This window comes from Fusarium tjaetaba, assembly GCF_013396195.1.
Source record: "Fusarium tjaetaba strain NRRL 66243 chromosome Unknown NRRL66243_c0000075, whole genome shotgun sequence".
Taxonomy (NCBI): domain Eukaryota; kingdom Fungi; phylum Ascomycota; class Sordariomycetes; order Hypocreales; family Nectriaceae; genus Fusarium; species Fusarium tjaetaba.
Genome location: NW_023501271.1, coordinates 1 through 14807, shown reverse-complemented (window position 1 = coordinate 14807; position 14807 = coordinate 1). Strand labels below are relative to the sequence as shown.

At 49.3% G+C, this 14807-nt stretch overlaps 7 protein-coding genes across 7 annotated transcripts; 3 read left to right on the top strand and 4 right to left on the bottom strand.

Moving 5' to 3' along the window:
- Positions 1 to 69: 69 nt before the first annotated feature.
- On the bottom strand, positions 70 to 1146 carry FTJAE_3950 (retinal short-chain dehydrogenase reductase; the record flags this gene model as incomplete). Its single annotated transcript, XM_037350303.1, has 1 exon — positions 70 to 1146. The coding sequence occupies one exon, from the start codon at positions 1144 to 1146 to the stop codon at positions 70 to 72; it is 1077 nt and encodes a 358-aa protein (XP_037208868.1).
- A 642-nt stretch (positions 1147 to 1788) lies between these two features.
- Positions 1789 to 3644, top strand: FTJAE_3949 (sterol uptake control 2; the record flags this gene model as incomplete). The annotated part of the gene is made up of 4 exons (XM_037350301.1): positions 1789 to 1848; positions 1914 to 2513; positions 2561 to 2695; positions 2748 to 3644. The coding sequence occupies 4 exons, from the start codon at positions 1789 to 1791 to the stop codon at positions 3642 to 3644; spliced, it is 1692 nt and encodes a 563-aa protein (XP_037208867.1).
- A 127-nt stretch (positions 3645 to 3771) lies between these two features.
- FTJAE_3948 (uncharacterized protein) lies at positions 3772 to 4950 on the bottom strand (the record flags this gene model as incomplete). The annotated part of the gene is made up of 2 exons (XM_037350300.1): positions 3772 to 4570; positions 4625 to 4950. The coding sequence occupies 2 exons, from the start codon at positions 4948 to 4950 to the stop codon at positions 3772 to 3774; spliced, it is 1125 nt and encodes a 374-aa protein (XP_037208866.1).
- An 813-nt stretch (positions 4951 to 5763) lies between these two features.
- Positions 5764 to 7497, top strand: FTJAE_3947 (isotrichodermin C-15 hydroxylase (cytochrome P-450 monooxygenase CYP65A1); the record flags this gene model as incomplete). Its single annotated transcript, XM_037350299.1, has 4 exons — positions 5764 to 5985; positions 6047 to 6126; positions 6166 to 6840; positions 6891 to 7497. The coding sequence occupies 4 exons, from the start codon at positions 5764 to 5766 to the stop codon at positions 7495 to 7497; spliced, it is 1584 nt and encodes a 527-aa protein (XP_037208865.1).
- A 308-nt stretch (positions 7498 to 7805) lies between these two features.
- Positions 7806 to 9776, bottom strand: FTJAE_3946 (beta transducin; the record flags this gene model as incomplete). The annotated part of the gene is made up of 1 exon (XM_037350298.1): positions 7806 to 9776. The coding sequence occupies one exon, from the start codon at positions 9774 to 9776 to the stop codon at positions 7806 to 7808; it is 1971 nt and encodes a 656-aa protein (XP_037208864.1).
- A 1238-nt stretch (positions 9777 to 11014) lies between these two features.
- On the top strand, positions 11015 to 12200 carry FTJAE_3945 (3-carboxymuconate cyclase; the record flags this gene model as incomplete). Its single annotated transcript, XM_037350297.1, has 2 exons — positions 11015 to 11237; positions 11287 to 12200. 2 exons carry the CDS (start codon positions 11015 to 11017, stop codon positions 12198 to 12200), a joined length of 1137 nt encoding a protein of 378 aa, XP_037208863.1.
- A 1128-nt stretch (positions 12201 to 13328) lies between these two features.
- On the bottom strand, positions 13329 to 14427 carry FTJAE_3944 (enoyl hydratase; the record flags this gene model as incomplete). Its single annotated transcript, XM_037350296.1, has 6 exons — positions 13329 to 13462; positions 13522 to 13699; positions 13759 to 13875; positions 13929 to 13958; positions 14009 to 14094; positions 14229 to 14427. 6 exons carry the CDS (start codon positions 14425 to 14427, stop codon positions 13329 to 13331), a joined length of 744 nt encoding a protein of 247 aa, XP_037208862.1.
- Between the last annotated feature and the right edge of the window lie 380 nt (positions 14428 to 14807).

Sequence of the window (14807 nt, the reverse complement as noted above, 5' to 3'; positions counted from 1 at the left end):
GAGGATGATAGATACTATCAAACTACTTATCAGTCTCCTAGATAAAGTCGCCATCAATTTGTTTTGTTCTTAATTGCCAGCGGTCTTGCCAACGGCATCGCGAACCACCTCCTGCAACCAAGTTGGCCATCCTCTAATGCCAGAAATGACATCCACAGACTTGGGAATAATTAGTTGACCACCGCGTCGGCTCTTGATCTGAGCGACAACCTCCTTGGCGATATCATCAGCAGTCAAGAGACGAACACCGCCACGCTCCAATCGGTCCACGAAGCCCTCAACAAGAGGTGTTCGGACGAAGTTGGGGTGAACGACTGTTGTCAAGACATTGGGAGCCTTGTAGAAATGCTTGATCTCACTAGCTAGCGACTCGTGGAAAGCTAGAGCGCCAGCCTTGGTAGCAGAGTAATCGGCTCCTGTGGCGAGAGCGACAAAGGATGCGATACTGGCGACGGTGATGACATGGCCCTTGTTCAACTGGATCATGCGTGGGAGGAATTGCTGGGTGGTGTACCACAGAGCCATGAGGTTGACACCCATGATCTTGCGAAGGAATGACTCTGGCATCTTGAGGATGGGCATGGGGGAAGTGATACCAGCGTTGTTGATGAGGATTGATGGGTGACCGAGTTCTTTGCGCACTGCGTCAGCAGCTTCAGCGACAGACTCGGTCGTAGTAACATCGCATCGATAAAAGTGAACGCGCGAGTTTGTTTGGAGTTGCTTTGGCAAATCTTGAACATCAAAGACTGCGACACGAATACCCATGGCAGAAAGCTTCTCGACAATGCTCAGGCCGATACCGCTAGAGCCACCAGTGACAACAGCGATCTCATTCTTCCAGTCCCAACCAGAAGCAGCTGTCATTCGCCATGAATTGTGAGCCATGGTATTGAGGAACCGGTTGATGGTTCGAACGATGCCCAAGCTGAGCCATACGTAGAGAACCTTCTTGACGATCGTGAGCTCCAGGGTATGTGAAGCATGCTCTGGGAGCTTGGCGGCGATTGAGGCGAGGGCATTGTTCACGGCGTCGGGAGCAAAAGTTGCTGCAGCGAGCAATGAACCAGACAGAAGTGGCGATAGAAGGAAGTTGCTCGCATTGGAGACGTACGCAATAATGGGAGAGTAGAGCATGGAAGACATGATGATTTGCGCAGGGAAGAGTGATGATTGAGTTTGGTCTGTGAGTCTGAGCCGAATTACTCGATTGCACATGCAAGCAAGCAAGCTGCCACTAAATACATCTTATACAAACTAATTAAGCTCCAACGCCTTTGTCTAGCTCCATCTCCATCATCAACTAATTATCACGAGTTGGCAAAGAATGAAGCCGATCACGATGCTGTTGAAGCCGAGGCAAGATTCGCTCAACCAACGACAACTCTTGCAATCGCAAGCTTAACCAGAACAAGCCACAACGACGATCTTTGCCCTTCTCTCCACTGAGTCCACTCTCCCAACGGCACTTGACTTGGCCGCGTCCCCCTGTCATCTAAACCCATGGGCCTTAAACCCTGTTTCCAGCTCGTTAGTCCAGGTCTCTTGCGGGGTCTACTCCTCTGAACCGAGACACTAACACGTCCGTGCCATGAGAAGAAACACGCTGCCCGCCCTGAGTCTGCGTTGGCTATCTTTCTTGTCTCCATTCTTCCCGCTGGCTCCGTAATTTCGTAATCGCAATCTGTTGCCCTTCCCCAGACTCTCCATCCCGTACGCACAATCAGCTCACCCACGTTTACGTGCGTTTGTCTAGCTATCAGGATCTACTTCCTATCTTAGCGAAAGATGGTATTCCCAGGTCGCTTTAGCTCAGGTTGTCTGCGGTGTCGCCAGCGAAAGGTCAAGGTGAGTAATGCTTCTGCTCTGATTGAGCGATATCTGTTCTGTTCTAATCTCCTATCTCTCCGCAGTGCGACGAGGGGAAGCCGACGTGTCGACGATGCTACAACTACGGAAAGCCATGTCTTGGATATACCGACGAGTTTCATTTTAGACACTCTGCGCCAAAGGGGAGATCGCAAAGTACTTCCTCCAGCACCTCTCGCGCGTCAAAGGCGCCAAGTATAGCCAGCGCCAGCACTGCGAGTCCCCCGCAAGATGAGAAACCGCCCGAAAAGGAGCCCCAGAAGCCCAAAACACGGCCGTTGGAGGCGCCCATTCGAAGGAGATCTGTTGCCATGGTTCGACACCCGACACAATCATACGATAACATGTCGCTATGCTATTTTGTGCGTCGCTTTGTGTCGCCCGATGACGACGATGGATTTCCAGGGCATTTCAGCTTCCTCCCGAGTTTGTTCGACCACTACAAGGATGGACTCGTCGAAACAGCGACATTGAGCGTTGCCCAATTGGCTGCATACAATCATTTGGGTAACGAGGAACTTCGGACACGGTCTTTAAGAAATTATGGGCGTGTTATCAAGGGCTTGCAGCAGAGTATCCAATCTGATGACCAGGCGATGGACGACAAGGTCATCGCTACCATTCTGCTTCTGTGCACGTACAAGGTAAGTCTCACGCGACATCAATTACTTCACTTCTGACTCGATGATAGGACTTTAGTGGTGAAGGATTAGGTGATCCGAATGAACACGCTTCAGGGCTTTTCTACCTGCTGGAGAAACGAGGGCCAAGTCAGATTGGTACACGACGAGGAGCCGAACTCTTCTTGCTTGCTCTGCTGCGACTGGTGAGTCACGCGATAACACAATCACATGCCATGAGACTGACTCGAGTGATAGCAAATCTATTCATTCTTACATGGAGATGATTCGTACACGGACCCCGGTGCCATCGCCACCGTCATCGGCATCTTTGACCCTCTTCTTCGAGCACTGGCCATGATGGGACGGACCCTATCGCTGCGCCATCGTCTGTGCCGACTTATGCAGTCAGATCCATATCAGCCACAGGGTGCTAGTCCCTCAACAGCATCGCAGAGTAGTACCGCTACAGAAGACGAGAGAATCCTGATCCAAGAATGCTTCGACATGCTCGATGCCTTCGGGTCCTGGGACATTGAAGCAGCAGAGTATTGGCAAATGACCTTCGAGGGCCGCGGTGTCCCAACGACCCTTGGTGAGATGAGCGCTGGTAGGATGCACTACGACGCCGAGACAGCTTGCATCATCATTCTCGTCCGATCAGCTCGTCTCATCTTACTCCAGACCATGCTTCTCTACCAAACTTCATTGCTACCAACGGAGGATGATGATGGGTATAGTTACAATTCATGGGCAGAAACCGTTCCCTTCCTTGAATCCGATGTCCGCAAAACCGTCGATGACATGCTCGCCGCCGTGCCGTACGCCCTGGGCGATATCGACCCGAGCGGCATGCCAGCGACCATGCTCCACGACGGTGCAGCGGCCATCATCATTGTCCACTCGATTAGACTTGTCACACACTGTGTTTACACTACGCCCGAACAGACTGAAAGGGCAGCTCATATCCTTGCTAGATTGAACTCCGCTATAGGAATCAGGTCAGCTGTCGGGTTTATCCCTGGTGCTGATAACTACGGGGTACAGCCCTTTGCTACTCTTTCGCCGCCTCCCATGTTAATGTCACCGGGGCCTATGGACTGCACCGAAGACAATTTTGTTTCGCCTGGTAACTCGGGCTTGCTTTCATCTTGATACCAGCATTTGTACACGATTTTGGCCTGTATTAATACGTACATGGATAGTTGTCTTTCGTTCTCAAATTGGAAACCCTTGCCGTATTGTTCGAAATGACCTGATCTCCCCGTGACTCTTGTCCGATTTACTCAATCTTTAGTGATGAGCTGAAAAGCTCCATCCGGTCCAGCACCATGGCATCTCTCTCCCAGAGATGCCGCAACGCTGGGTAGATTGGTCCGCCCAGAATCGTCCACCAAATCGTGTTGAAGCAGATGACCACTCGGCTGGGTGCTCTTTGAGCCGAGTATAGTTGGTAGCCGGTCCAGATGGCCATCGCTAGGCAGGTACAGTATACATCCCATCGCAAGAACGAGACTACAATCTCCCTCGATTGCATCGCAGTAACGGGCGGGTTAAGCAAAGCCAGAGTCGGAGGGTTCGTCAACGATGTGAGGGCGAGAATGTGATGTCCGGAAACTTTGTCTGTGAGGTCCATGGAAGAAGCCAGAATTGTCCCGAATACACCCAAGTGTACTGCAACTGTCAAGGTGGTGATGAAGCGATATGCGCGGTTCATAGCTTTTCTGACGGCTCTCGGGTCGATATGGGCCGTGTTATTGGCCTTGCCCCGTCGAGACCAACAGACCAAGCGGGATACTCGCTGTATGGCTGTCTGGTATAACGGAAAAGGTTGCCAAAGAGCCACGGCGATGAACTTGGCTTCTCTCGTGACATCGAAGATCAGCGGCAGGCATAGACCAATGGTTGGCACGATGTAAGATATAATTGTCGATATCGGGAGGAGGCTCAGGTCGCACGGGTCGGCCAGCAGATAGGCTTGTTGGGGAATCGTCGGTGAGAGAAGGAGTTGTAGAGTAAGGTATATCGGAGCGATGATGGTTATTGTGACAGATTGAAAGACTATACCGAAAGTTCCGGTCCTGTATTCCAAGTCGGCATGAGACTAGCATTCAGGCATCAGATTATTCTCTTACCAGCTCAGAATTGTCCCACGGTTGCCAAATCTCAGCCCCTCAAGAGCTATGAGATACCAAGCTCCACAGAACTGCGCCGCCAAGTACACAAAAGCCAGAAGCGCCTCAAGGTCCATGCCCTTGCTCTCGGGATGCTTCTTGAGCCCTTGAGCGAAGAACTCCAAGAGCAGCATCACCGGCTCGTCAACTGCCTGGTAGCCCGTGAGTTGCCGAGAGATCGAGTCTGACATGTCCAAAGGACATAACGAGCTTCCATCGGGCGACTTTGCGTTTGTGATGCAGTCCCGAACAGCGTCAAAGAAGCCGTGACGGTATGAAGTCCCCATGCTAGCATAGCCTCCTAAGAGGGCACAGCTTAGAATGAGGCAAACGATAGACTTTGGAGCCATTGGAAGGGTTGCTTGTGAAGATCTGACGATGATGCTGCAGAGTCTGATAAATCTGCTCAACTCAACAAGAAGTCAACAAAACTGAGACGTCTGAAATCTCAAACATGTTGGTCTTTTCAAGCTTCATCTTCCCTTTCATCTCTGAGCCGAAAAGAAGTCCCGTTCATGCTTCAGCTGTAAAATGTTGGGAGATCCCCATCTGGTTTCGGCCTAGGTTGCGAAATCTCCTCATGTTTCGACGATGGTGTTGAAGGGAAAAACAGAACGAACTCCTCGCACATGTGAAGGGAACCTGATCGACAATAACATCATTCAGAACCGTCCGCGGAGCCCATCTCCACGTGCTGCTAATTACGAACCCGTCTCTCTGGGCTTGATGCATCTTAGAAGTTATAAGCGAGCTGCTTGCTTGATCCAGTTAGGTCTTGTTGATGGCTCGCATGCTAAACCCAATCAGGTTGCTTTTGCGACATTGATCATCGACGGTGGATTCCTATTGCAGAGTGGCATCTGCGCTAGTCACCAGAGGCACATGAGCGCCTTCAATTATGGCTTCAGTGAAGATAACCATGCCATGAAGATTCGTTGGGCTTCGGAGAATTTCATATGAGATTCTTACCCAACCTTTAAGTCTTAGTTTTATATGCCACGTTCAAATTATCAGCTTACTGTTATTAAGGTCTCCTCATCCTTTAATGAGTCCGGTAGAGGCTAGGTTTTGAATTACACAAGTTTTGCAGCTCTTTCAACATGGCTGTCGTCTCTAAGCTCCTGGGCTTTCCTAGCCTGACGTTAGCCGCTGTCATCGAATCTTTCTTCGCAATCAAAGTATTTCCAGACTATTACGACTCGAAGAGCCACTTGGCTGCGGTATTCACTATCTTGCTTGTCAATTATGCGTTTGGAATCGTTTTCTGGGGGTTTCTATACCCAGTCTTCTTCAGCCCTCTCCGACACATTCCTGGCCCAAGAGTACGCTCATCTTTGTCCGCAATCTGTCACAGAACTCAATCTAATATGAGTCTTTCCACAGGATTATCTGAGTGCCGCTCATCGAGGCATCGCTGTCAAGGACAAGCCATCCGGCGATCTATTCGTAGATATTGCCAACCGGTATCCCGGTGAAGACCTACTTACTCTAAACTCATTCAGAACTCACATCATGGTGACGAACCCTCTGCTTCTAGCTGACCTTCTCGTTCATAACTGTTACGACTTCACCAAACCGAAGAGAATCAGCGCCTTCTTACGACATATTCTCGGCGATGGTCTCATTATCGTTGAAGGCGAGCCTCACAAATTTCTGCGCAAGAACTCAACACCAGTCTTCCACTTTCGACACATCAAGGAGCTATACCCCATGATGTGGGAGAAGAGTCAGTCGCTAGCTCGGGCAATACAACAAGATATGACCACATCGAGGTCATCAGTCGTTGAGCTCAACAGTTGGGCGAGCAAAGTTACACTCGATATCATTGGTATTGCTGGTCTGGGTCGCAGATTCGATGCCGTTGAGAAGAAGAAGGATCCCCTCGCAGACATTTATGAAGGCTTGCTCGAGCCGAGCCGGGAGAAGCTCATCTTTTCTGGTCTGGCGCTGGCTGTTGGTCTGCCATTTGTTCGTCTCATTCCGTGGAAGATGAACGACGTCTTCAACTATCTGACCGGAACGTTAAACGAGCTTTGCTACCCTATGATCCAGGAGAAGAAGACAGCCATTCTCGAGAAGGGTGATGACCACTTCGATGTCTTGTCACTTCTCATCAAGTCGGGCAACTTTTCGGACGAGGCCTTGAAGGACCAGCTTTTGACCTTCCTTGCGGCAGGGTAAGTGATCTGTAGCCACCATCAAAAAGGACATGACTGATCTGGTATAGGCATGAGACTACCTCATCTGCGATAACCTGGGCATGCTACCTACTCACCAAGCACCCAGAATACCAAGCCAAGCTCCGAGAGGAGGTCAGGAACGGGTTACCAGAGGATCTAGCCACCAACCCGACGGTTGACCTCGCTGGTATTCTCGAGCAACTTCCCTACCTGAACGGCGTCATGCACGAGACACTCCGACTCTACCCAACGGTTCCACTGACGATGCGCCAAGCCATCCGCGACACCCGCATCGGTGACCAGTTCATCCCCGAAGGCACAGATATCATGGTGTCAATCTGGTATATCAACCGATCAGAAGCTATCTGGGGCCCTGACGCGACAGAGTTCAAGCCTGAGCGATGGATCACAGACGACGGGAAGCCTAATCAGAACGGAGGAGCAAGCAGCAACTACAATTTTCTCACCTTCTTGCATGGGCCGAGAAGTTGCATCGGACAAGGATTTGCGAAGGCAGAGTTGCGATGCTTGCTGGCTACCATGGTCAGGTCGTTTGAGTGGACGTTGTCTATGGATGATAAACTCGTGATGCCAAGGGGAGTGATTACGATCAAGCCAGAGAATGGCATGTATTTAGATTTGAAGGCTCTATGAGACGCGATCAGCGAAGACATTCACGAGACCAATGATGTCATGTATTATATTTCGATCCTTTCTACTTCACGTTTCTGTGCCTCGGAACATATGATAAAGACCTATCAAGCAGTGGTGCCCCTAAGCAATGAAAGAAACATTAGGAACTTTGCCCTAAGTGATGAGCATATTTATGTAACTTAGCCTAAGCTTAGAAGACTCACTACTAATTTTATGTGACATCCTCTTCTATACCCTGATTCTCTCAGCTATGAGGTGTGTATCCGTCGCTCTCGTACACCTTCCGACACAGCGTCATTGACAGCCTCTCATATCGAATTGTCTGTGAAGGTACGATGGAGCGACATCTCTGAGCTTGACAGGCTCTTGTCTCCAAGCGTAGCAGGCCAATGTTCTACATCTTCCGTCCATGGCAACTGCTCCTCAACGCTTACATTTAAGTAGCAAGTCGTATCCTGGGGGACACCGCGTCTCACTCTGAACACGAGTGACAGGTTCTCTGTGAGGGATATCGTGGTGGAGATGCTTTTCATGTCAATGTCGGTGAATTCCGCGCCCGTCGGCTCATCTCGGGTGTGGTCACTTCCAATCATGCACCCAACTTGGATGCCATGAGGTCTTTCTATCATTTTTATATATATCGTGAAAGTTGGAAGACCGCTATCTGCGGTAATTGGACAAAACGCGATGCTCGTTTCCGGTAGAGTATTGATACGTCCATTGATACTCTCAATAACATGAGGAAGGGGCCCTAACTCGCGTACTAATGGTACAGAGTTATCTGCCTTATCAGCCTGTAGCTTGTAATAGCCATTACTGATAGGTAGTGAGCGGAACTGAAGCGGTGCACGGTGATGGCTGGCTTGAGCAGAGGCGTATGTGCCGTTCGATGGCAACTCTAAGGGTACATAGGCCCTCACGAGGATATTTTCCGGAGGATCAGCAGGTGGTCCTTTCTCTCTACTCTCAGAATCAAATTGCCTAAGAGTATAATCCATTTCGTCCGGGGCCTTTTCTTCTTCGCTCTTTAGTGTCAGTCGTAAAGGCATCAAGCGGACCTTGAACCAACGACATCTGGTCCCGTTTTCGACTCTCTGATAAGCGCCAGATGCCAAACGCTTGATAGGAATACCGATATAGCCATCCTTATTCCAACAGCGTAGAACCGCAAGCAAGCACATTATCTTGATTCCCTTTGCATCTCGCCTTGCGGGCGTAATGACGAGACCATGATCTACGGCCCGCACGTTATTCGAGAACCGCAGTGTGCCGACTACGTCCACCCGGTCGATATCTCCAAGTTGCTTTGGGTCAGCTGGTAGAGAGCAAAGCCGAACTACCACCGCCGAGAGACTGATATCCTGCTTGATCAAGTCGTATTGCGGCACGCGACTTCGCGAAATATCTCGAGGTGCCCTTATGTCATGAGAGTCTCTGAAACAAGCTGGCGATGGAGCTAGTAACCCGAGGAACCGGAAGCCTCTCGTTGATGCTCCCTCATTGGGGGAGTAGCCACAATCTTCGAGGGGTTCTGTGGACCAAGCGAATAGAGAGTCGTCGTTAGTTGCCTTCATGATTTCGACTTGGAGCCGATAGAAAGCTTTGGGGCCTTCTCCGTAGATTAGGGGCATGTTGACATCAAATAGACCCATGAGAGAGTAGGCTTGATCCTCTAGTCTTGTCGTCTGCCGCATTGATGCCCAGGACATGATCCCAGCGATACTAACATGTGACCAGGTTTGCTTGACCAATGTGGCTACATCAATCTTGGATATATCTGAGATAGTGGCGCTTAGGCTAGCCTTCGTACCAATCTCACGCCAGTCGTCAGCGAGAAAGATCACTTCGTGCGGTGCAAGGAGCTCCTGAAGAGTCCACCCACGTGTGAACCATCGACTTTTGCGGAACCTCGAGTCCGATGATCTTGGGTTCTCAGCGGAGCTGACATCATTGAGATAGACATAGCACGCTGCAGACTTCCGATACCACTGGAACATCGAGTTGATCGCCTCTGATAGCTCTGCACTAGACGTCTTATCTATGCAACAGGTGTCTATCCATCCATACTCAAATCCCTCGGCTTTCGCCTTTGCGCAAAAGTCCACAATCTTTCTGTAGCCTTTCGACTCTTCTAGGAGGGGTATCAGTCCGCTAATTTGCTGCAGTGAAACTTCCTCGGACATCCATACGTGCGATAGGATCGCATATGTTGGTATTGAGCCTCCATATTCGCTTGTGAAGGACTCTAACTCGAGGGTTTCAACATTGATAAGCCGCATGGTTGACAGATATCTTAGCGCGCTCCGCCGGCTCCGAAGCTGGTGGGAGCTTATAACAAGGAACTTTAGAACATTTCTTTTGTGTGACTTCAACCGAGGGCAGATCAGGCTGTGATTGGCAGCTCTGATCACCTGGTTGAGCATGTTAAGAGGGGATAGAGAGCCTTGTTTCTGCTTACTGACGCTAACTCTGGCAGCGAACTAAGGATTTAGACAGCGTATTACGCTACCGGGGCTGCGTGTCTTGACCAAAAGCACGTCAAAATAAATTCATCAAAGAGTCCCCTAAGCTTATGATGATTTGCCTAAATATTTTCAGCCTTCAGGACTTGGGTCTTAATTTCTATTGTATCCCATAGCCTTGCTGTCTACTCTGCAGCTATCCCTGATGTCCACAAATTGTCGTCGGTGCTGTGGATCAAAGCCAAGAGCATTCAACAGAATTGAACCCCGAAAAAGGATTATGTGAAAACTTGACACCCGAGTGACCAGCACTTACCTCTAACTGCCCATTTCGCTGATCATTAACACCTTTCTCATGTCCATGCGAATGTCTTCCGAGGATTTGAGAATGACGTCGTCAAATCAGCTCCCTGCTTCGGAAAAAAAGACATCTAATCAACATTGCCATAAGAGGCATAACGCCTTCGCTGCAAGACACCGACAGTCCGCTTACACTTTGACGAACGCATTCTATGCATCTGAATGGACGGGGCCCTCACTGGCAGCTCCACGGCCCCGTTGTATTTAATTGCTTAAACGCCATTGTCTTCTTTGGGAATATGCTCGCTGAGTTTCTCTCGATATTTCACCACTCTTCAATGTCTAGCGCAGCTGACGAATCATTGGACTATCAGCACTTACTGTTGACTCAACAAATGACCTCGATCGGGCATGGCCTCTGAGTAAAGTTCCGTAGTTGATCTTATTTAAAATGGGTCATTGTTTCAATCATGACGCTAGATTTCCAGTTAATATCGTGGTTTCTGTGTTCTATTGGCTCTTGCTCTACATAACCCTCATCCGTCTGGTCCGTTCGGCACATAGGCATTGCTTTTGATCTAAGTCAACTAATTTACGGATGAAAATATGTTAGATGATTCGGATCTGAGATGCCGAGTCGAAACATATATAGATACGTGGTTCACAGTCCCAATGAAGATATCCCAAGTACCAAACCATTCACCGTTCCTCTCAGTCTTTACTCATAACTCCCTTTTGACACGCCAAAATTCACGATGAAGTTCATCAACGCGCTTCTCTTTACAGCCTCGCTCACCCAGGCCCATCCGAAGCCTCACAAGTCCGATCGGGCATTGTACTTCCTCGACAGCGACCCCCAGGGCGCTTCTGTTGTCTCACTCAGCATTGCCAAGGATGGCTCATTCGGTCAGCCACATAGAACCTCTACCGGTGGAAAGGGTCTTATTAGTAATGACATAAACGGAACTGTCAAGATGGGTAAGTGAGCTTATATTCATACCGAGAATGCCGCTGACCACTCGACCAGATCCCCTGTTCTCCCAAGGCTCCATTATCGTGAGCGGAAACCGCTTGTTCACCGTTAACGCTGGCTCCAACACTTTGGCTGCCTTCCATATCCCCAAGGAGAACCCAGCTCATCCGGTTCTTGTCGGCGAGCCTGTCGATACTGTTGGCACAGTTCCCAACACAGTTGCGTTTTCTCGCAAGCACAAGCTTGCTTGCGTCGCCAATACCGGAACCAAGCCTGGAGTTCAGTGCTTCACGGTATCAGACTGCGATGGTCTGAAGCCCCAAGGCAGCCTCAAGCCTCTTCCTGTCTTCGGCCAGACCTCCCCTCCGACAGGACCTCCAAACACCGTTTCCAACATTCTTTTCAACCCTTCTGAGACGGCTCTTTTCGTCACCATCAAGGGCAATGGTATGGAGAATGGTTTCGTTTATGCTTACAAGATCGATAACGGTCGTGTGAGCGAGGAGGCCGTCAAGTCGCAGCCTAAGAACTTGCCTGTTGCTTTTGGAATGAGCTTCATTTCCGACAGCTCTGCTGTTGTTTCAACGCCCACTTATGGTGCAGCATTTGTGTCCATCGCCGATGATCTCACTGTGTCTACCAAGACCAATGTCACAGTTCCTAAACAAATGGCCACTTGCTGGACCGCTACTTCCGCTGGTTCTAAATCTGTGTACCTCCTCGATGCTGCTGTTCCCGACGTTACTGCTCTCAACACCGAGACCATGGCCATTGGACGCACTCTCCCAGGATATGCAGCTGGCAAGGGCAACTTCGATGCCATTATCAGTGGCTCCAAGCTCTATGCTCTGCAGGCTGCCCCAGCGATTGCTGTGTTTGACTTGAAGCATGATTCTTATGGTCCAAAGGTTATCGACTTGGCCGGACTTGGAAACCGTGCTTCTTGGACCGGGATGGCTGTTTACTGAGTGCCTTGGTTTAGACGACCCAAATGAGGATCGGACTCCACGGCAGATTCAGCACTGAATTCTGATTCACCTCGCAAATGTCGCCTTCGTTGCATTTACTATTCTTTTTTCCATACTTGCATCTGCTTCGGTTCTCCCGTTTGATTACAGAAGAGTAAAGGGTCTTGCTCAGATTAAGTTAAACCCCTGAACCTCTCACTGATAGTATTTTGCCCAAAATTATCTATAGAACTTAATTTGCCCTTTACAGAATCAGCTTTTGTCTCAATAAGATTTCAGCCTTGAGTGTTGGAACCAAGGATACCTCTCGTCTGTAAGATAGGTCTCTGCCTCTCATGAACCTTTGCTCTGAAGCATTACGTGAGCTCTAAAACAAGAGACTTATAGCATATCTATCCTCAATATTGACAGAACTTAGGTAAAACTAGAATCGATTGAACCTAAATTTAGCAGACCTTAGAGTCTGTTTTTCTTGATACACTGACTCAACGTTCGATGGTTTCTAGCTCAATGTGAAGGCGTCGTCGACTCGTATGATCACAGATGCACGCGAGATTTTGAAGCTAACAGGAATTCGTACCGCCGGGCTTACTGTTGGTGCATGCTTCCTTCATCGATACATGCAGCCACGGCAAACTCCGACGATAATTTGCGACGCCATCATGTTCCAGCCCAACGAGGCCAATGCTCATGTCTGATAAGCCAAACATCGCCCTAACATGTTTTACGCTGCCTTGTTTCACAACAACAAGTTTCAGCTTTCGGCTCATGCCAACGGTATTGCGTGAGCCAAGCATGTACGTATGTATTTCCGCGGCAAAGAGTGACAGCTCAGTCGCCTAATCGTCGCGGAACCGACATCTTCGGGGATCTAACCTAGCGGCATTTGATGGTGGGTTTTGCTAAGGCAGGGGAAAGGAGGCTATCCACAAGTGGACCTCAGCTGTGAGACCCTAACGTTGGGCCCCTGAGTAATTTAACGGTTTTTTTTGGATAAGAATAGCAATTGCATCTGTCATTGACATGGGCAATTTGGATCTTCAGGTACGGAGTAATTTGCCATTGTTGACAAGATTGGGAAGTTTATCACGAATGATGGCTGTTCAATTTACACTATGGATAAGCTACCTAAGAATGCTTGAAACTGGGCTGTCGCTTCTGGAGGAATGACTGAATTCCCTCCTTGAAATCATCCAGCCCAAACGTCGAATAATACAGCGCCTTTTCATGTGTCATCCCAGCATCCAGGGTCGAATTTTCCACTGCGACAGGGGTTAATCACCAACGGACAAGACCGGAGAATCTTATTGGTCAAACTCACCAGTCAAAACAGCTTTCTTGGCCGTTTTGATAACCGGAGCCGACAGACGCGCAATCTTCTCCGCCAGCGCCGTCGCTGCTTGGACAACGTCTGGCTTGGGGAAGACCTTCGTTACAACGCCCAGTCGCTCAAACTCAGCTCCACTTGCTGGCTCGCCTGTTAACACGAACTCCATTGCCTAGATCTGGTGGTCAGTGATTGTCACTAAGGTTTTGGGCTGGTTTGATGGTGACATACCTTGTGTTTTCCTAGGGCACGAGCCAGGCGCTGAGTACCGCCTGCGCCGGGGATGGTACCGATCTTGACCTCTGGAAGGCCAAACATGGCATCTTCAGCAGCGTAGATGATGTCGCACTAGACTATTCATTAGATTGGATCATGCGTGAGGAGTGATATTCTCGACTTACAGCGAGAGCAATCTCGAAACCACCGCCCAACTGTATCTCATTTAGCCCAAACTCTGAGTGGCGATCAGTAGATCACGTACAGCGAAACCAACAACAGCAGCAATGAGAGGCTTGGAAAACCTCGCTAGCGCATCCGTCAAATCCTTGAGAAACTCAATTTTATGGGCTTTGGAAGTCGACAGCTCCACCAATTCGTTTAAATCCATGCCAGCTGCTCCCGAAACTCAATTAGCAGCCGCATTATCACAACAATTCTTCTTCTTCATCTCTATTCTTCCGATGGAGAAACTCTCAACATACCGCAGAAGTGCCCTTCAGGTCCACCAGTCAAAACCACAGCGCGCACCGTATCCACTGAGTCTAGATGGTCCAGAGTGGCGACTATTTCGTTTATCGTATTCTGCGAAAAGGCATTGCGTTTGGCTGGTCTGTTGAATTGGATGAGTGCGACGCCATTATCGCTGTTGGTTGAGAGCTTGATATCCTGCAGATTCTCCATTGTGACGTGTCTCTGAAACGGTCGTTGTCGAGGAAATGTTCAAATCTTGATTATGATGAAAAAGAAGCAATTCGCAATCGGAAGATGAGCGAGGTCAATTGTTTAAGTCTGTCATCATGCATGAGGGTCTCGTCAAGCGCATTGACAATCTGTCCCTTGAGCCATCATGCTGAACTCGTAAAGAATCTCAAGTTTCGACCTTGTGGAGTTTTTGGTCTCGTCACAGATTCCGGAACGGTCGTTTCGGCATTTGGGGCAGGTCAATTGGTGATCTACACGTCGCCTCAGCGGTTTTGTTACTCTTTTGGTTATCCCACTCTGATTACAATTCTCTTTATAAGGTAAGTCAAAGAAGGGGGAAATGGCCCCCCCCTGCCAAT